At 48.5% G+C, this 21,515-nt stretch overlaps 1 protein-coding gene and 1 long non-coding RNA gene across 3 annotated transcripts in view; one reads left to right on the top strand and one right to left on the bottom strand.

Annotated features, from left to right (window-relative positions):
* Positions 1-496: 496 nt before the first annotated feature.
* LOC148006140 (uncharacterized) lies at positions 497-4,024 on the bottom strand. Its single transcript, XR_015621309.1, has 5 exons — positions 3,975-4,024; positions 3,014-3,132; positions 2,337-2,421; positions 1,312-1,428; positions 497-748 (listed from the first exon to the last, which is right to left on the bottom strand). It is a non-coding gene; the product is annotated as an uncharacterized LOC148006140 (long non-coding RNA).
* Positions 4,025-8,214: 4,190 nt separating this feature from the next.
* Pdpn (podoplanin) overlaps positions 8,215-21,515 on the top strand; it is a 33,937-nt gene continuing 20,636 nt past the window's right edge. For both annotated transcript variants that reach the window (NM_001429771.1, NM_019358.3), the window contains exon 1: positions 8,215-8,482. In NM_001429771.1, the coding sequence (NP_001416700.1) occupies positions 8,416-8,482 (67 nt within the window). In that variant the 5' untranslated portion in view covers positions 8,215-8,415. The remainder of the gene's footprint in view (positions 8,483-21,515) is intronic.

Genomic DNA, 21,515 nt, shown 5'->3' with positions numbered 1-21,515 from the left:
CCTGAATGAGATCTGCATGCCTGGGGCCATGCTCCACCCTGGGGTTAAGCATAGCCAAGGGCTTTGTGTTTCTATAGCGAAGTCCAAAGGAAAAGAAGAGAGAAAGGGAGGCAGCTGTGAGCGCAGGTTAGCTGAAACTCTGAGATGGGCGCCCTTCACTCTCCCCTCTTAAGCGCGCCGCCTTAGAGAGCAGAGCCCCCGGATTTGTAACCACTCGGAAGAACGTTGAAATCATCCATTGATGCTTTTCTTCAAGGTTCCTTTCTATTATCATTTTCGATTACCTGTTTCTGGCCCCACCATCTATCTCTTTGGAATACAAGTGGCTCTAAAACAGGAACCTGAAAGTCTTGCTCCCTGGCATATCCTGGGAGGCACCCACACTGCTGTGCACGCATACTCCGTGATGGCATAGTGCATGCTGCCCTCATCCTCGTGATGTCCGAGTGACCAGGGACCACACTCCCCGCACCAGGGAAGGAAAACAGAAAAATAAAAAATCATTTTAATAACATTTCACCAGAAACTTCTTGATCATTTCCAGAAAAAAAAAATCCTGGGGATGAGCAAAGCAAGGAGCGGCCTTGCTCATTCTATGGCCTGAAGGCAGCTGGGTAGCAGACTCATTGCTCACACAAAGCTGTTTTCTCCCGGCTTTATTAACTTCTAAGCCTTTTCCTGTTTTCCTGTCATGGCCAAACCCATCTCTTGGCAGACACTGTCTGAGTATTCCAGTTAGATTCCGGAGCTGTGATTAAAACAGATTTGGGCCCTTAACGAAAGAGGTTCTAAATCAACAGAGCAGGCTCCAAGTTATAACATAGGGGCTGCACCTCAGCCTGTGGGCCTGGGACCCCATCTCTGGGCAAGCTGCTTTCTGCACTGGGGAGGATCCTTCAGGGTGGGATGGTTCGAGGTCTGTGACACTGGCACTCAGCTGTCCTCCTGACAGACAGCGGATGGCAGGATAAAATGTCTCTGGTCAAGCCTTCCATATATGCATGTTCTCCTTCAAGGAGAACATTCTGTGGGACAAGGAGTCCTTGCTGTGGTCATTTTCACAAGCCCACTTCCCACCCAGGGAAACAAAGAGAGAAAAAGGCCGGAACCAATGTCCACAAAGTCTCTGCCCCCGAGGACCTTCTTTAACATCCCACACCCAGATGCTCATCGGAGCTTTTATGCTTCCCATCAAGGGCCGGTGAACACACCGAAAGGAGCCTTCTCTGCGTTCGTTCTGCCTTGGGACAAATGCCCTCCTCCCTACCGCCCCCCTACCGCCCCCTACGGGCCCCCTACCGCCCCCCCTACCGCTTGTCTGTGCATTTGAACTCAGCTGTGGCTCTGCGTTTGCAGTGAACGCCGTCATCCCAGCACCGCAAAGTCTGAGATAATGGAACCAAAAGTTCCAGACCAGACTGAGATTTTCTCTCAACGCAAACAAAAATCACAAACTCAGTATTCGCCTTAACAAAGCAAACCCAGCCCGACTCTCATCCCAACCTACTGAAGTGGCTCTTGTCACCCAAATCGTCAGAGACCTTTGAATTCCAAGTGGATTCTGACAAGTTCACCTTTTGGTTGGGGGAAGGTAGGATGTAAACAAACAGTGAGTTGCTATGACAATAGTCACCAACTAAGGGAGTCTTTGCTTTTCTCTGGAGCAGTAAGAAGCCAGCAGGAGACTAAAGTCTCGGAGATGGGGTCCCTCACCTTCCCTTTAAAGGTACTGTTCACCTTGCTGGCCAGAGTAACTTGTGTGAAGCCGGTGCTGTGCTGTACGTGTGACTTGTCCCACCTCAAGGGTCAGGACAATTAGCCTGTGGCCTGTTTATCTGCATTTGAATAATGTCATTAGCGTTCCAAGCGGATAACTACTTCTTTTATAGAGCACAGAAAGACTCCACACAATAACTCATTCTTTGTCTAACCACAATAGGGACCCACTTCAATCACCAAAGATTGTCCCAGAAGACTCAACCCCGGTGGCAGAAGTATAAGGGCTTGTCCAGCAAGTAAGCAGCCCTTGCCTTGAACCCCAGCATCATAAAAAACTGGGTGTGGTATGGCATGCCAGTATTTCCAGCACTTGGAAGGCGAATGAAGGAAGATCATGAGTTCAAAGGTAGCCTTGGCTGCATTGTGAGTTCAAGACTACCCTGGGCTAAATGGGGCCCTGCCTCCCAAAAGAAGAAAAGAAAGTGCCCTAACAACAAAAACAAGTTCGGAGCTGGGGACCGAACCCAGGGCCTTGCGCTTCCTAGGCAAGCCCTCTACCACTGAGCTAAATCCCAAACCCCACAACAAAAGCAAGTTCTTATCCCTAGCTTCTTTACCTTCCTTAGGAGCATTTCCTGGGGAGGAAACAGGTCTGGGGACTGGGAGTGTGTAGTTTATTGACAGAGTGCCACCACACCAGTGCTGAAAGGAAGAAAAGTAACTTTAGTCCAGGTGCCAATGGGAGGTACTTACTGTTTAAGGGCAGAGGTCTACCCATGTAGGTTGCTCTAAATTCAAAAGCCTTGATTAAAGGCTCACAGGTGGCACTCCATCAATGATACACAAAGATACCACCTCACCCTGTGCCACTCAGGCAGGAAGGTTTATCAGCATCAGATCATCAGGAAATCCCCCAGACTCCAGCAGAGGGGCAGCCTACAAACACCTAGCCTATCACCTTCAAGAAGTGTCACATTCATGAAAGACAAAGGAAGGCTCGGTGTTCTGAAATTCTCTGAAGACATGACACAATTATGAACCAGGCAAAAAGCAATGTTTTATTTTTTCTTTATGTTAAGACAGAGTCTTGGGCTAGAGAGATAGCTCAGTGGTTAAGAGCACTGACTGCTCTTCCAGAGGTCCTGAGTTCAATTCCCAGCAACCACATGGTGGCTCACAACCATCCCTAACGGGATCTGATGCCCTCTTCTGGTGTGTCTGAAGACAGCTACAGTGTACACGTATAAATAAAATAAATATTTTTTTAAAAAAGAGAGAGACAGAGTCTTGTTACCTTGCAGGCTGATCTCACATTCTTTAGCTCAAGGGATCCTCCTGCCTCAGCCTCCCGAGTAACTGGGACTTCAGATAACAGACACCATGACAGTCTTCCACAGAACTTTGTTGGTCATGCTGAGGATCAAACCCAGGATTTTCACCATAGTGGGCAGCCATTCATCACCAAGCTACACCCCTAACCTAGAGAGGTGTTTTAATGTTAAGTTTCTTAAGTTTGGTAATTCTGTCGTTGGCTAAGAGGGAAGTCTTTAATCTTAGGAAAGTCACACGCAAACATTGGGGACTGGAGGGCATAGTGTCTCTACGATTCTCCCATTGACTCAGAAATACATCATTGCCCATCTACATGTAAACGCAGATAACACTAAATCACACGGAGGTGATGAGGCAAAACAGAAGAGGAATTCTGAAATTATTCTTCCAAACTCTTTCTTCTCTCTTTTTCTTTTGTTTGTTTGTTTTTGTTGGTTAGGTCTGTTTTGTTTGTTTTTGTTTGTTTTTGAGATAGTGTTTTCTTTTCTTTTCTTTTCTCATTTTCTTTTTTTCGGAGCTGGGGACTGAACCCAGGTCCAAGCGCTCTACCACTGAGCTAAATCCCCAACCCCGAGATGGTGTTTTTCTATGAAGCCTTGGCTGTCCTGGAACTCACTCTGTAGATCAGGCTGGCCTGGAACTCAGAGATCTGCCTGCCTCTGTCTCCTGAGTGCTGGGAGTAAAGGTGTGCACTGTCTGTCTTCCACATAGCTCTTAACTGTTGAACCATCTCTCCAGCCCCACCTTCACTACTACTACTACTACTACTTCTTCTTCTTCTTCTTCTATTATTATTATTATTATTATTATTATTATTATTATTACTACTACTACTACTACTACTACTACTACTACTACTATGAAATGCTTAACATGGTCAACATCTTATTCAGCTAGTTCTCTGAATCTACGGGTCAACTAACCACAGATTAATATTTAGGAAGCTGGGCATGGTGGTTCATTCCTTTCATCCCTGTGTAAGGGAGACAGAAGCAGATAGATCTTCATGATTTCAGGGCCAGCCTGGTCTACATAGGAAGTTCCGGGGTAGTCAGGACTACTGCGAGGCCCTGTTTCAGAAAGAAGCGGCTATTAAATATACACAGACATTACTCTCTTCCCCCTTCCCTCTAAACAATGTACTTCAGCAGCTGTTTATTACCACATAGCACCGGCATGCATCGCACTACCTAATCAGTTAGCGTGAGTGACCTAGCTATGTTTTAAGTTCATGGGAGGACATGTTAAAGGCAACCTATAAATACAACCCCACTGTCCACAGGGACTTGAGTATCTGGGGATTATGACTGACAGGTTATATTTCTCTGCTGCCGGTGAAATGAGTCAATTCAAGCCAGATTAGGTTATATTAAAGGCAGGTTTATTGGGAAGCTGCTCTTGGGTGGGCGAGTTCACTGGCCCCAGGGACCAAGGCCTGGGAAGTTGCCCTGGGGAAAAGTAGGGGTCAGAGAGGGTTGCAGAAAGAGAAAGAAGCATGTATACAGAGAGAGAAGAGGAGAAGAGAAAAACAGTAAGCAAGAAAGAGAAGGAGAGAAAGAGAGGAAGAGAGAAGAGAGAAAAGGAGAGAAGGGGAGAGAGATATGGGGGAGAGATGTGGAGGAGAGAGGGGGAGGGGGAGATGGAGAGGAAAAGGGACAGAGAGGGAGAAGGAAGGGGAGAGGGGGAGGGAAAGGGAGAATGGAGGCTTGAGAAAGCAGAAGGGACAATTGGCGTCTCACCGGAGCAGTGAGCACTCTGGCACTTAGGAGACACCAGTGGGTCAGAACTCAAGCCAGTTCCCATTCACGGAAGAGCGGAAGTGACTTCCTGACTGGGGTCTCGGCACAGAGTCCCAGCTCCTGAGCGCAACTGGGAGTAAATCCAGTTATCCAGGAATGGGGCAGATTCAGGGAACCTTCCTAAGTCAGGATCAGGTGAAGGTTGGCCAAGAAGAGAGAATGAGACGATACTTAACTTAGTTCTAGTGTAGCAATCCATGCCTTAGGTCAAAGAAACCGGTTCCCTTAGAGACCTTTTCAAAACTCTTCTGTCCTAGACACTAGGGATGTATGGTTGAGCTTCCTGGTGGGTACAAGCAGCACCTGATGAGAAAGGGACTGAGAACTCCTCAGGGCCTGGTAGCAACAGCCACCAGGAGCAAGACGGTAGTCACACCTCCTGGCACTCCGGGCACATTCGGGAGTTCTCCGGACTGGGAGTGACACTCGGTTTAAGAATGCAGACTGAGGTTCTTCCCAGGAAATCAAGGTGTTTTGAGTTCTTCCTGCCCAACCTGAGCCCCAGGAAACAATGTATTCAGTGGCCGTATGGATACTTCATGCCCTTGGAGAGTCAGAGTTTCTGCCCCAGAACATTATCTCCCCAGGAAGCAACCCTCTGCTCTCCAGACTTGACAGGGGCCTCAAAGAAGGCAGCTAGTGCTGAAGACCCTAACACGGACCTCCAGCATTCCCTAGAACAAAAGGTCCCCTACCGTCTGTATCATCTGCTCCTTCTCACGATAAGCAGTAGATTCCAGCCTTGATCTGCCACCGAGAGACATGTGTTTCCCTTCCCTGTAGGACTCTGGATGTGTTTTAAGGTATGTTCTGAAGAGCCTACCTCAGCATGGGACCCCAGCTCTCCTCTCTTAAGGAATGAGAACTTTGGAGTGACCCCAGTGACCTGTGTGTTAGCCAGCCGTGCAGGTGAATCAGTGCTAAACCATTCCCCTTGAATACTGGGAGATCTTAGATCAAAGGTCCATTGGTCAGGTGAGATCCTCAAGGTAAGATCCGCACCCCTCGGGGCTGTGAGTGTTATCTCCGGGCGCCAGCCATTCTACCTCTGCCTCATTGTTATTCTGTCCTCCCACAAGCTATGTCACAATCGGGAATGACCCTTAAGCACATAGTCCATCTGCCCAGGGCCAAGATGTCTTCAACTTGCAATTTGCATTGCTGTGGAATGTAAACCGGTCCCCCACCTGGTGTCCTTGAGTGACCCTTCTTGGGGCCAGCACTCATCTGGCTATTCAGCAGGAAAACACACAGAACTACTGCAGACTCCCCCAGACCTAAATCCTCTCTTCAATACTCTTCTAGTCACCAGGCCCCCAACGGGAATCAGTGTCCACATCTGCCTTCCTCTATCCTCTACAAGAAGGTGGGGGACCAACCAGACTTCCACAACCTAGACACGACCCTATGACACAGGGAGAGCATCCCCCTGAGTGTACAATACAAAATACTCCCATAGAGGAAATAATGTTGTAAGACCAGTTGGGGAGACATTTCTTCCAGGTCTCTCTTCCTCACTTCCTGAATCCATTTCACTCCTATCTTGTAGCCTCAGGATAAGGTGCCAGCCTGCCCTTGAGTAATCCCTAGATTCGTACAACCTCCTGCCGGCCAAGTTACACCTGCTGCTGGGTCAGGCAGGCTCACTCTCACCCTGGCGAGTGACACAGAAGTACAGCTAGTGAGTATAGCTTACCAACCATCCCTGTGAGCAAGCTTTCCAGGGACGCTTGTCTAAACTAGCATTTCCCCAAAAGGTCTTATTAATTAGCCAGTGGGGCAGAAGCCGGGAATAGCAGCTTTTGAAACAGTGTTGCCTCAGGATAAAAGGGCTTGCTAGCCTGGAAAGTTCACAACCTGAGTTTGATCTTTAGTACCCGTGTTAATGTAGGAGAGAGCCGGCTCTACAAAGCTGTCCTCTGATAATCACACACACACACACACACACACACACACACACACACACACACACACACACACACCAACCAGGCCATGGGTGCCCACACACAAGTGCACACATGCATGCATCTTCATGGGGACTCTTAGGGAACATTCATTGTTAAGCTCTCTGTAACTTTTTTTTTTTTTTTTTTTGGAGCTGGGGACCGAACCCAGGGCCTTGCGCTTCCTAGGTAAGCGCTCTACCACTGAGCTAAATCCCCAGCCCCAACTTATTTTTTTTTTTTACATTGTGTGTGTGTGTGTGTCTGTGTGTGTGTGTCTGTGTGTGTCTGTGTGTGTGTGTGTACATGTGTGAGCTGTCTGGTCAGAGGGCAACATTCAGGAATCAGGTCTCTCATTTCACCATTGTGGGTTCAGAGCATAGAACTCAAGTCACTAGGCTTGATGACTAAGCCTTCTCTGGGAGTGGGGAATTGGGGGGGGGGGGAATCTTCAGATGCTTTTGTCGAAAGGAATTTATGGCATCTGGGAGTGGAGCCGAGACCACCCCCAACCCTGCTCTTAAGTTCCAGCAGGTTAGAAGGGAACACTTGCTTATACCCACTACCTGAGAGCAAGGAAGGATTTTTTTTTTTTTTTAACCAAGAGACGGGGCATTACCAGCTAAACCCTAGGATTAAAATAGATGAGCTGAACTCTTAGTTCCAGGTGAGTGGCTGCTAGTCAGGTGACACAGCTGCTCCCGTCTCCAGGTGAAGCCACAGTGTCCCAGTATCAGGAGGTCTCATGTGCTCTGCCTTTCAAATCTGTGTAAGTCGCTAGGGCCAAGAACTCTTCAAGGTCAAACACCCCACCCAGACAAGTACCTCACAAAGCCAAGTACTGCACTGGGGGCCAGCTGTGGGAGGACAGGCACCCCACCATCCATGCATCCACGTGCCCTGGATGAGGGCTCAGTTAATTAACGCGAGCCGCCTCAGACTCACACAAACAACGGCTGTTTTCCTTAAACCATCAGATTCAATATTTACAAAAAAATTAAAAAGCCAATGCGTCGTCCTAAAACCATAAAACCAGCCGCACAGGCCACTGTGTGAGTCTCCCTTCTGCCCAGTAACAAGAAAACCTAAGTCGTGTGCCTTGCCCTTCAAAGCAGAATAGTAAAGATAGTAGAAAAATAAATAAAAATTGTAAAACAGAACTGTGTATTGCATCTGTCCCCCCTACCCCCCTTCTCCTGTAGTGGAACAAAGTCAAACGCTTTTTTTTTTTTTTTTTTTTTGGCCTGGGCTGGGCCCCCAGTGGCTGAGGCCCTGTAACTTTAAACCTGGCCTGAGGTCATCTTGTGATGCTGGCCAAACAGAATTCGGGGGCGGTCCTAGATCTCCGGGACCACCTGACGCCCACCCGCCCCCGCCCCCGTACTGGAGACATAAATTGCCGACTGTGCTGAGAAGTTGCCAGTTGCCAAGTTTGCTGTGCTTGCTCCCTCCGCTCGCATTGAAAGCCCGGGCACTCTCTGTCGCTGGGACTCTTGCTCACCGCTTGCCAGCCTCCTCCAGAGCTCTTCTCGGCTGGGCCTGTGGCTTCGAAGTTTTTTTGTTTTTTCATCTTTTCACAACCCACAAAAACCACTAGCTGCTGAGGCTCCAACGAGATCAAGATGTGGACCGCGCCAGTGTTGCTCTGGGTTTTGGGGAGCGTTTGGTTCTGGGACTCAGCGCAGGGAGGTAAGCGCCACGCCTGATTGGCAACCCCGCACTTGCTGATGGGGATGGAGGGAGGCGGGGGTTGCTTGGGCCTGGGATCTGGAGGTGCCGGGGAGAGCGGTGGGGCAGCTTAGATGGGGCTTAGAAGAGTCCCCGGGAACAGCCCAGTGGGTGTGGCAGTAGAATCGGGATCCACAGGTGATAGGAGTACAGAATGGCCCTTACCCCCCCCCGGGGGGGGGTCTAATGGTCCGGGATGGGAGGGTGACGCCAAGGGCGACTGGACTGGCCCAAAGAGCAGTGCGTTAGCGGAATGGTTAGTGTCTCTGAAAACTAGGGACAGGAGAGCATAGGTTAGAACTCGGGGTCACACCCTAACTGGGGACAGACCTGAAGAGTCTTCGCAAATTAGGGTGGTAGCTGGAAGGGGCGGTGAAATAGATTGAACCACAGCTTGAACCGCACACTGCTGCCTTTATAGCACCCTTGTTGTCTGCCTCGTTCTTTCTTCCTCCCCAAACCCCTGCACTGGAACCCAGGGCGTCCAGCCTGCTAGAACGCCACTGAATGTACCCCCCTAACCTGGAGGGTTGCTGTGAGCACTGAAGGGCATGTATTGAACTTGGCCAAGGACTCAAAGGCTGAATTAGTGTTAATAAAAGACCAGTGGAGCTTGAGCATGTAGTTCAGTTGGCCGAGTCCTTACTTTGCACGCATGACGCTCCCCTGTTCCATCCCCAGCAAGTATAAAAACCAGTATAGTGATGCTCAACTGTGTGATGGGAGCCTTTCAAGGGGCATGAGGGGTTTGAAACCGGCCCAGACTTTTAAGACCCTGACTAGAAAGAAACGGAATGGTGGGGACCACCATCAGATCCTCCTCTTCTGTCTTCCGTTCCTCTGTCTGCTGTGATGTATGGCTGGGATCTGGGACCGGTCCCCATTATTTTTATTTCTTGCCTGGACGTTTTAAGTTGTGTGTGTTTCGCTGGTGGAATCTAAGCTCTAACCTCGATCCCGGGGCCAAAGCATCATCTGACAGTGGCACTTGCTCAGTAAATACCGATTGAAGGCTCTAGCGGTCTTCGAAGGAGCGGTCTGTGTGAGATGGGTGGGCCTAGCTAGCCTAGGCTTCTATAATTCTCCACAGACAACACCTACCTAGTGTTAGGGAAATTATATAGAGTGCATTGGGTGGGGTTGTCTGCTTCAAAGAGACGAAGCTATTCTTTAATGGTGCTCGGGGCTATTCCCGGCAGTCCTATCTTTGAAACTTCTCCTCGCGCTAGGATATATATACAGTTCTGTATTTCGGTTCCATTTCCGCGGTGGCGAGACAGTGCACGTTAAGAACATGACTTTTCACTCACCAGCGCAAATCGAGGGGAGGCACCCACCCCAAACCACATCCTAGGAAAGCCAGAGGCTGGCTAACATCCTCCTAAGGCAGGGTAGAGTGCTCCTAAAATGTAGCTGGTATTTGGTCTTGTCTAGAAAGGCGTCATCCCTCAGTTATACCAGAAACTGCATAACAGAAGAAAGAGGCTTGGTAACGGGATGTCCAGAGGGACGGCCATGTGGCCAGTTGTTTGCAGGCTGCCCTGCTGCAAGGTTGAGCCTGCAGTGTTTTTGTCTGAGACTAATGAATATGGATGAGTAACTCCATTGAGTTAAGCTATTACTGGGGAGCCAGACCGGGGGTGATTGTGTCGGGGGGTGATTGTGGCGTGCTAATTCTTCTGTTACAGTCGTGCACCATACTGACTTATAATCCAACCCCCCTTGCAACCTCCGAAGTGGACTTTAACAAGGCCTGTGTCCTCTCATCTGGCATCGCCCTCCCCCCTTGCCCGGCCCCACCCTCACTCTGAACTTTCATCCAGAGCCGGTACCCCAGGACTTCCCCGTTAGACATTGCTTTTTATACAATTCCACAAGCTGCCGCTTGCCGCTAACCCACGGTGCTCTCGCTAACCCATGTGTGCTCTTTCCGGGACCAGTCAGAGCAGGATTAATCACGTGGCAAAGGAATCATCCTGTGATTTCCCTGAAGTTCTTGCCAGTTTCGGGGGCCCTGGAATCCTCACAAGCTGCTGAGAGCTTATGTGGCCAAGGAGGCCTTGAATAAAGCTGGTTCTGTTTGAGTTTCTGTGGGGGGAGCTGGGGCTTACGATCCCAAACCAAGTTCAGAGGGAGGGAAACGTCTAATGTGTGTAGAGCAGCAGAGGGCTGAGTGTAGCCACAACCAACAAGAAAGACAAAACACAGCCCACCATTGACTTGGCACTGGGACACGGACAGACCCAAGTCTTGAGGGAGAATGGCCCCGACTAGTGGGCGGGACACCCCCACCTCTTTGCCTTTCCATCCCCCACCACATTCTAGGAATGTCACAGCTTACCTCATTTAATCCCTACCACTCCTGTAAATTATACCCTCTTAACTCAGAAGCTGCTGGGACCGTGATTTAGAAAGTAAGTCAAGCCTTTTACTATGATTGACCTTAAGGGGAAAAAAAAAGATGACTGAACTTGATACTGCAGATGGAGTTCACTTGCAAACATGAATTAAAAAAAAATTACACACTCCCTATACTAGAATGGATTTGGCATGGTGCATTAAAATAGATTGCTTTATAAATTGTCCCGGCAGGCGGGCTCTAGGGTGCGGCCTGTTGCTGGGTGTAGGAAAGCACCCAGCCGAGAGACTGTGCTCCACCATGCTCCACCGTCCTTGCCAACCAAGAAGGAGCCTGTGCTCTGGCTTATCTGAATTTTTGTCATGTTTCTGGCCTCTGAGAGCAGGCGTTCCAGGTTACGGCTTGTGGAAGTATTTTGGGGGAGGTTAAGGAGGAAGCAAACGCAAATACCAGTTTGGCCAGGAACCCTGCAGAGGATCCCCAGCCCAACCCACCTCCCAAGGAAGCTCTGATAGCCTCAAATCTCAGGAAAGAAGCCTGTGTGGTCTTGTTAGAAGAGGGTCCAATGATTTCGGGGAGGTCGAGATAAGAGGCTGTTTGTAGGGTTCCTGTGGGGTACACAACAGATAAAGCTTCTCTCGCCTGCAATGTTAAGTACTTTCTCAATAGAGTTCTTGAAGTGTGTGTGTGAGTGTGTGTGTGTGTGTGTGTGTGTGTGTGTGTGTGTGTGTATCAAGTCTATCTTTCTCAATTACTCCGCGCCATAGTTTTTGAGACTGGAGTTCACTGATCACTAGACTTACTGGGCAGTTGCCCTTAGGGATCTGGTTGCCTCAGCCTCCCCAGTGTTGAGGTAACAGAAGCTTCTGCCCTGCTTTGCATGTGAGTGAGGGCTGGGGCTCAGATGTTCATGTTTGTGTGGAGAGCAGTTTCACGGACAGCCAACTTTCCCGCCCCTGGGATGTTCTGGGAAAAGAAAGTTGATTAGACTTTTCATCCAAGATCTAATGTAGGATAGAGCCAGGTTAGGAAACAGCTGACATTCGGCCAAGTTCATCCAGGGCAGGAAATGGAGGTGGCTGTTTCCTCCCACATGTCTAACCACAGCGCCTGGCTGTCCATCATCCCAGACCGTTCATGGCCATCCAGGTGGGGAAACTCTTGAACATCAACAGAAAGAGTAGACCAGGGTTGGAGTAGCCAGCATGACAACGTGAGTTTGGTTCCTAGAACCCATGTGAAAATGCCTTGCTTACTGAAGCAAGGGTTACCGTTCTGGGAATGCAGAGATAGCCATATTCCTGAGGCTCTCGGACCAGCCAGTCTAGCTCAGTCAGCAAGCTCCCAGCCATTGAGCTACCCTGTCTCAAACAATAGAGTTCCCCGGGGAATGTTAACCTGAGGTTATCATTTGGACACACACGCATGGTCATGCTCAGGGGTGGGGTACGTCTGCACTTGTGTCTGGTCCAGTGACTTTGCCTGAGAGAACCGTCTGTATTTGGCGACGAGTCAGGCTAAATTCAGAGGGAGGCTTTGGACCTTGGGCAGCTGATCACTTAGGTGGAGAAACAGAAGACAATCGTGGTTGAAGCAAGGCAAAACGGAAGCAGTTTCAAAAGCAAAAACCTACACAACAGACAGTTGCCTTTCTAGGTGAGGACGAGCTTGTGGCTTCTATTCGGAAGGCCAAAGATGACAGAAGTGCCTGATGGGAGGTATGGGCGGTTGGTGCCGCATTGCTCCATCTAAGAGAGCCCCTGTCATGTTGACAGGGTGCGGGGGAATGCCAAGGAAGCCAGGGAAGGAGGATGGTACAAAAGTCGTAAAGAGTACTGCGGTGAGGAGGGTATTCCCAGAGTCCATGAGGGAAAATAAAAGAGCAAGCGAAGCAGTAAGTCAGAGGAGTGCAGGGGAGGGGGGGGGGAGGAAGGTGGGGAGAGAGGGAGAGAGGGAGGGGAGGGAAAAGAGGGAGGGGGAGAGAGGGAAGGGGGGGAAAAGAGGGAGGAAGTAAGAGGGAGAGAAGTAACAGTGTTTGTTGACAGAAAGCTGTCCCGCCCAAGGAATTTGCTTATTTGACAAATATTTATTGAGTTCTTGCTGTGTGTTCAAGCACTGGAGTATGGCACTATCCTGCTTTGAGCTCCTACAGGGAAGTCTTGGCAGCCTTGGGGATTCTGACCTCAGTTAGGGCGGGTCCCCGAGAATTAGAGAGCTTTAATCCCTTGATCTGGAAACACATTCCATCCAATGCCTTTGTTCTTCCGGAGACCAATCATCTCTGGAACCCTTTTCAGCTGGGGAGGGCCTGTCGCAGGGAGCTAATATGTACACAGTGCAGAAGAGTGTATCTCCTTTGTGGAGGGCAGGGAGAAAAATGCCTATATTGTCAGACTTTATCATTTTTCTTTTTTTAAAAAGATTTATTTATATGAATGCACTGTGACTTTCTTCAGACACACCAGAAGAGGGCATCAGAGCGCGTTACAGATGGTTGTGGGCCACCGTGTGGTTGCTGGGATTTGAACTCAGGACCTCTGGAAGGGCAGTCAGTGCTCTTAACCGCTGAGCCACCTCCCCAACCCCTTTATCTTTTCTCTAAGATTTTTTTTTTAATTATGTGTGTTCATACCAGTCTATGTCAGTATGTACACATGAGTACAGGTGCCCACAGGAGCCAAAAAATGTCCGACCCACTCAGGAGATGGAGTTAACTGAGAAGCCTGAGCAGCCCTGAGTGGGTGCTGGGAACAAAGGTTCAGAAGTGTAGTATAAGCTCTCAACCACTGAGCTATGTCTCCGCCCTGCCACCTGGTTTCTTTGAGACAGGCTCTCATCTCTCACAGGTCTGCACCTTGTCAGGTACAGCTGGCTGAGTGGCCAGCAAGCCCTAGAAGGCCATCTTGTTCCTTCCTTCTTTCTCCTCAGCACCTCAAATCACACACAGTCACACCCAGTCTGGGTGGTTCTGGGGACCCAACAGCTTTCCATCTGTGGCGATTTGAATGAAAACGGGCATATATTTGAGTGCCTGTCCCACAGTTGGTGGGACTGTTTGTGAAGAATTAGGAGGCAAGTTACCAGAGGAGTGTTACAGGGTACAGGGTAGGGGTGGATGGACTTTGAGGTTTCAAAAGTCACACAATTCTGTCTCCCTCTCCCTCTCCCTCTCTCCCTCTCCCTCTCTCTCTCTCCCTCTCCCTCTCCCTCTCTCCCTCTCCCTCTCTCCCTTTCCCTCTCTCTCTCTCTCTCTCTCTCTCTCTCTCTCTCTCTCTCCTTCTTTCTGTGTGTGTCTCCCTGTCTCTTCCTCTCTCCTCCTACTTGAGGTTAAGGTACAAGCTCTGAGATGGCTCAGAGGTAAAGAGCACTGGCTGCTTTTCCAGAGGTCCTGAGTCCAATTCCCAGCCACCAGGTGGTAGCTTCTAACCATCTATAATGAGATCTGGTGCCCTCCTCTGGCCTGTAAGTAGTAATAAATAAATCTTAAAAAACAAAAAACAAAAAAACAAAAAAACAAAAAAAACTAAGATCCAAGCTCTCAGCTATTCTCCATTGCTGCCCTGCTTTCTACCATGATGGATGGTCATGAGTCAGTCTCTGTACGGTAAGCCCCAAATAAACTCTTTCCTCTACAGACCGTTGCTATGGCCATGGCGACTTCACAGCATAGAATGCTTGCAAGGCAAACACTTTACTGGCTGAGCTAAGCCAATTCCCCAGACGCCTGTGTCTCATTCTTAATGCCCCTTGGTTCCTGGCATCTTGTGAGACCAACTCTTGGAGAGCGTCCTGACGTGAGCCTATCTCTCCAAAGTAAGAGGAAATGTGAAGCTGTAAAGCCACGCCCTAGATTCCAGATGGGAGGGGCTAACTCCGCTGTAGCTTTTACCATTGGCTGAACTAGAGTGTGCCAGCCACTCAAAAGCCCTGTTTCATTCAGTCCTCACAGCACAACTACAGGCTATTTACAACTAATGGAGGAGTTAAGAGGCTCAGTTTGGTTCAGACAAAGCCAGTCATCAGGCAGCAATGACCTTGAATTCAAGCGTCGATGTATATATACCAAGAGCACACATTCTGGGCACACATCCTCAGCCACCTATCTAAATGGCCACCAGTGCTTTTAGCCACTACCCAGGCGCCATGGTTGGCTCCCTGCTGCCATGCTCCTTGTAATGATAGCAGTGGATTCTAAGCCTCTGAAGTCCTAAACCTCTAAATGAACTGTTTTCTTTCATAAGTCGCTTTGGTCACGGCGATTTGTCACAGAGATAGAAAAGTAACCAAGATAGGGGGAAAGGATGATTGATAGGTATGGGCATGTAACTCAAAGGCATGAGTTGTAGCGTCCCGTAGCTCATCCGGAATAGCTTTGACAACACACAAGTGCGTATGCTGACCCAGCCAGTAGAGAGGACGTTGAATGTTCTGACCGAAGTGATACGGGTTGGAGGTGATGGAAGCCAGCAGTCAGTCCGGCGCTGGTCCTTACATACAGTAGGAAAGTATTGAAATGTTGAATGTACCCTACAGATGTTTGTTGTTCTTGTTCTTGCTTCTCAAATTTTATTTTTTAAAAAGAATTTCATTCATGAGTACTGTATCCATATTATTGCCACCTTCCCTCTTTTTTTTTTTTTTTCCTTTTTTACGAAGCTGGGGACCGAACCCAGGGCCTTGCGCTTGCTAGGCAAGCGCTCTACCACTGAGCTAAATCCCCAACCCCTACCTTCCGTCTTTTTAATGCGCTCGCGCGCATGCGTGTGTGTGTGTGTGTGTGTGTGTGTGTGTGTGTGTGTGTGTGTGTGTGTACCGGAAAAGTACATCAGACTTCCGTAATGGAGTTACAAGAGGTTATGAGTCACCTGACAGGGGGAGCGCTGAGAAGCAAAACTGGTCTCTGGAAAAGAGCTACCAAGTGCTCTAAATTGCTGAGCCATCTCCCCACCCCCATCCCATGCCCTGTTTTTGTTGTCTGTTTACTTTTGTTTTTGGAAACAAGGCCTTCTACATTCAGGCTGGCCTCAAGGTCACTTTGTAGCCAAAGAGGACCTCAGAGTCCTGCCTTCATCTCCTGAGCACTGGGATTGTAGGTGTATGCCTCGGTGGCCAGTTTATGAGGTGCTGGTCATGGTTTGTTCATGCTAACTAAGCAAGCACGCTACAACTGAGACAGGTGCCCAGCCTGAATTGTTCTTGAATTGAAAAACAAATGTCTATACCATGACCCCCCAAAACCCCCTGCCCCCCTCCTCTATCTCTTTCTCTCCTCTCGTGTGTGATCACTTTAATGAGTGGGGGTGGGGATCTCTAATAGACCTGACTTACCTTTCCTTTCCCTAACGACCAATGAATTTGAACACCTCCTCAGGCTGAATATCTTGGGATTGTTCAAATTTTAAATATTTTAAATTGAGATGTCTTCGGGTATTTTTTGCTTTTTTTGTCAAGTAAGAAATTAAAGTTATTATCTAATATACACACATATGAGAAAAAGAGGGGCCTGGGGTTGGAGTCGTTTTTTAAAAAATTATGTCAAGGGCTGGAGAGATGGCTCAGTGGGTAAGAGCACTGACTGCTCTTCCAGAGGTCCTGAGTTCAATTCCCAACAACCACATGGTGGCTCACAACCATCTGTAATGGGATCTGAAACCCTCTTCTGGTGTGTCTGAGGACAGTGAATAAATAAAACCTTTATTTGAAAACAAATTATGTCAAATGATTATGAATAAATTGTTTGCATATTCCCACTGAAACAGGAAAAAAATTATTAAATGTTAGCATCTGGGTAGATCAATTCAAGTCTGTAGTTTCTTCTCTGAATATTAACTCCTTTCTGCGCATTTTGACCTGTAACATTTTCATTATCAATAAGTAATACCATTACATTTTTTTCATTTTCAGAAGTATTTTAGGATTTTATTTATTTGTAATGTATGTTGCTGTTTTGCCTGCATTGTATGTCTGTATGAAGATGATGCCAGATCTTTTTTTTTTTTTAAAGACTTATTTATTACATATAAGTACACTGTAGCTGTCTTTAGATACACCAGAAGATGGTATCAGATCTCGTTACAGATGGTTGTGAGCCACCATGTGGTTGCTGGGAATTGAACTCAGGTCCTCTGGAAGAGCACTTGGTGCTCTTAACCGCTGAGCCATCTCTCCAGCCCATGATGCCAGATCTTTAGGAGCTGGAGTTTAGACAGTTGTGAGCTGCTGTGTGGGTGCTGGGAATTGAACCCAGGTCCTCTGGAAGAGTAGCCGGTGATATTAACTGCTGAGTCATCTCTCCAGCCCAAGTAATGCCTTTATTTTGTTCAAAATTATGTAGATTGTTTTTAGTTGTGAGACATGAAATTTTAAGTGTTTTAAATGGGGGCTGGGGAAACAGCATGAGGACTAAATGCTTGCTGTGAAAAGATGAGGACCTGAGTTCAACTCCCCAGCGCCCACGTGAAAAGCTGAGGGTGGCCACGTGTTCACACACAGGCACTTATAACTCTGGTGCTGTGTGTGGAAGGTGGAGACAGGTGGCTCTCCCGGGTTTGCTGTTTGCCAGGCTCACTCCAGGTCCAGTGAGAGAATGAGGCAAAAGTGATGGGACGGGATACCTGATCCCTCCTCAGACCTACATGGGCACCCATGGGTCATACATCACACCTGCCACACATACATACACCTTAAAATTTATAAATGCTGAACCCAGAGAGATGGCTCAGTGGTTTAGAGCACTGACTGTTCTTCCAGAGGTCCTGAGTTCAATTCCCAGCAACCACATGGTTGGTGGCTCACAACCATCTGTAATGGCATCTGATGCCCTCTTCCGGTGTGTCTGAAGACAGCTACAGTGTACTTATATCCATTAAATAAAAAAAATAAATCTTTAAAAAAATGTGAATGTTAAGAGAAAAAGCTTTCGAAGTGTTCCTGTGGCTTTCACTTTAATAAAAGAAGTAATTTTTTAAATGGGATTTTTTTAACTCGTTGGTTAAAATTATACTTTAACAATTTTAGATACTATAAGGAGTGGTGCTTTTAATGCTAGCACTTGGGAAGAAGAGGCAAGCATATCTCTCTGTGTGGTCCAAGTCAGCCTGGACAAAGTATTAAAGCCCATTTTCAAAACACAAAACAACAACACTGTGTGTGTGTGTGTGTGTGTGTGTGTGTGTGTGTGTGTGTGTGATTGATTGATTGATTGATTGATTGATTTAAATACTGGACTATTATTGGCTAGCTGAAGCTTCCCTCCTGTGAATTGGCCCATCTTGTTATTTTATGTTACTGTGTTCATTAGAGCAAACTCTTTAAGAGCGTGAAGTCTGCTCTGTCTCCTTTTCTGCTTCTGCTGTTGATTGGTATTAATGTTGAGAGTCGCTGCTACCCTGAGCTGCAAAGATTGACTCTTCCATCGAATGGTTTAATTCTGACAGCAGTTAGTTAGGCTTTGATGCCCTTGCAGTGAACTCTTCAGTTGTTCTAGAACCTTCTGAGATGGGAAGGTAACTCTCCCCCCCACTGAATTATCATGGTGCCTTTGCCCTAAATCAACTGCCGGTGAGCATAAAGGCTTCTCTCTGGGCTCTCCACTGTATTCTATTGGCTCCCATGCTCGCTCTCATGCCAAATCTGCTGGTCATTTGTAAAAATGTTTTTCCGCTGCTGGGAATTAAAACACAGGCCATCCACATGCTCTGCTACTAAGCTCTCGGTTCCAAGTCTGTTTATATTTAATCATTTTCCTGAGCTAGGACTCTCTCGGCAGCATTTGCTGGCCTTGAATTTCCTGGGCTTAGGAGATGTTCCTGCTGGGCCCACAGGATAATCAGCCTTGTCCAGCGGTAGTCAGCCTCGGTTTCTGCAGGTTGTCTCACGTTTAGAAGTCAGAGTACATGAGGCCTTCCTACCTTGTCCTTTATCGGGACTGCTGGTGTGTGGCTCAGGGGTAGGCCATTTGCCTGGCAAGGGGGAGGCCCCGTGTAAAGCATCTGGTCAGACTAGGCAGCCATCTGTCAAGAGACAAAGAGCACAGATGTGGTATTATCCAAACCTTTCGGTAAGAAAGTCAATAAAAGAAAGTGTGGAGCCGGAGAGAGAGCACTTCCTGCTTTTGCAGAGGACCGGGTTCCCACCTGAACTTCTGGGTCTGGATCTGATGGCCTCTTCTGACGTCTGACAGCATCAGGCACGTGTACTCATGCTCTCGAAGTAAGAATAAATCTTTGGGGTTGGGCATTTAGCTCAGTGGTAGAGCGCTTGCCTAGCAAGCGCAAGGCCCTGGGTTCGGTCCCCAGCTTCAAAAAAAGAATAAATCTTTAAAAGAAGGCAGACGCCATGGTCCAGTCCATGACCAGATACCTGACTGAAAGCAACTTAGGGGAGGAAGGGTTTACTCTGCCTCTTGGTTTGAGAGTGTCCAACACAGGACAGGAGTGTGAGGTAGCCGGCCACACGGACAGTCACGGAGCAGAGAGGGAGGGATGCTGGTGCACAGTTTCCTTCCTCCTGTGCCCTTTTTATTCAGTCTGGACCCACCGCACACATCTTCTCTTCTGGGCTACACCGCTCTATAAACAGACACACCTAAGGTATGTCTCCTGCTTGACTTTACATCCAGTCAGACAATGACCCCGCCCACCACCGATGTCCGTTATCTGTGGAAATCAGGTGGGGTAGGTGAAAGGTGAGCAGTGAGTTGCTGAGCAAATGCTTGCATCTCCGTGTTAGACTCCGAGGTGATGGAAGATATGTGGACATGTGGAAGCCAGTGTGCTGAGAGGATGCTTGAGTTCCCCACAAGCAAGACAAAGGGAGAGAGACAGCAAGGGGAGTTCTGAAGAGACCCTACTAGCCAATAGCAGCCTTTAAAAATTACATCTACCAAGCAAGGGCTGAGACGGACTTCAGTCACAGATGGTTGCCTAGCATACACTGGGTTTGCCTCCCTGGCCCTATGAAAACCAAATCAAGATTTTCCTAAAGCAACACGGAAATCTCCCAAGAGGCAGCTTTCAAACCAGGCTGAGGATCAAGGCCAAGGACGGCCACAGGCTTCCCTGTGCTCGAGGCTGGGCTGTCTGCCTGGCAGGTCAGATCTGAAGGGGCTCATCTTCCACTCTTTTGAAATCCCAGCCACTCAGCTGAGAGCCCTGACTAATCAAGAGCTCAGACTCTTGCTCGGTTCCCGGCAGAAGGCAAGTGCTTTCCACCAGCTGTGATGTGATAGTCAGAGTAGCACCCCTCAAACATCCTATGAGCTTACCGCTCTTCCCCAGAAGGTAGACTTTCGTGCATGCCTCCGGCTTCTGCTGAGTTCCAGAAAAAAATTCTTAGGAGGTATGATTCCTGCCCACGAAACTGAGAATTCATTTCCCCCTTTCCAGGAAAACTATCTGCTCTTAGTCAAGAGGAAAAAAAAAAAGTGGTCTCCCCTAGTTGAGTTGAGTAATTCTGATGAAAGCTGGGCTCAGCTGTTTCTGTCTCACTGCTGAGGAATTCGGGGTGAGCAGGACATTGATTCACTTCCTGGAGCCCTAAAATGTGTAGCTGTTATTCATCTACTCTTTCTGTGTCACCCTCCGGCTGTGAGGGTGACTGGGCAGCAAACTCAGCAGAACAGCAGGTGGCCTAAAAGAAGGCTTTAGAGGGGGTTGGGGATTTAGCTCAGTGGTAGAGCGCTTGCCTAGCAAGCTCAAGGCCCTGGGTTCGGTCCCCAGCTCCGGAAAAAAAGAAGAAAAAAAAAAAAAAAAAAGAAGAAGGCTTTAGGATCGAGTAAGGAGGAAGTAGTGAAGGGCTCACTGTGGCCGAGCCCCAGGCTAATTCATGGAGACATTTCCTCCTGGCTTCCCTGTAGACAGAGGGGCTTTCCCCTGGGCAATGGGTGAAGGTTGGGGTGGGCAACAGTGGTGTCGGGAGATGGACCTTGGCAGCCTAGCTTCTAGTTCCTCTGGAAGCCATCCATGGTCAGCCGTGTACCCAGCCTTTTCCTTAAAGGGTAGAGGCTTGGGGATGGGGAGATGGCTGTGTTGGTAAAGTGCTTGTCTTGCAGGTGTGAGAACCTAAGGCCACCCCAGCACCCCCACAAAAAGCCACAAAAAAGCATGGTGGCAAGAGCTTGCGATCTTAGTGCTGGGGAGGCAAAGAAAGGAGGATTTCCCTGGGTGGAGCTCACCAGCCAGCCCACTGGGCAAAATCAGCAGACTCTGGGTCCTAGAGAGACATCGTCTCAGAGAACCAAGGTGAGCGACTTCAAGGAAGTGTATCTGAGGTTGACCTCTGGCCTCCACATACATGTGCACACACATGCTCAAACACCTGCCCCTCGTGTGCTCACACATGTGTCTGAACATCCAAGGATGGACAGGGTGGGTGGAGGGGAAGGAAGGAGAGAGACAGAGAAGGGGGAGCCTTCAAGGAGTGAGGCCAGAGAGACCCAGAGACATCGTGGTTAAGAGTGTACTTTGCGGGGTTGGGGATTTAGCTCAGTGGTAGAGCGCTTGCCTAGGAAGTGCAAGGCCCTGGGTTCGGTCCCCAGCTCCGAAAAAAAGAACCAAAAAAAAAAAAAAAAAAAAAGAGTGTACTTTGCACTCTGATGGCTCCTGACCTCTAACCCGCCATTGCCACCTGCTCACT

This window comes from Rattus norvegicus, chromosome 5 (assembly GCF_021556685.1).
Source record: "Rattus norvegicus strain SHRSP/BbbUtx chromosome 5, alternate assembly SHRSP_T2T, whole genome shotgun sequence".
Lineage (NCBI taxonomy): Eukaryota > Metazoa > Chordata > Mammalia > Rodentia > Muridae > Rattus > Rattus norvegicus.
This window is presented reverse-complemented; position numbering and strand designations above follow the sequence as displayed.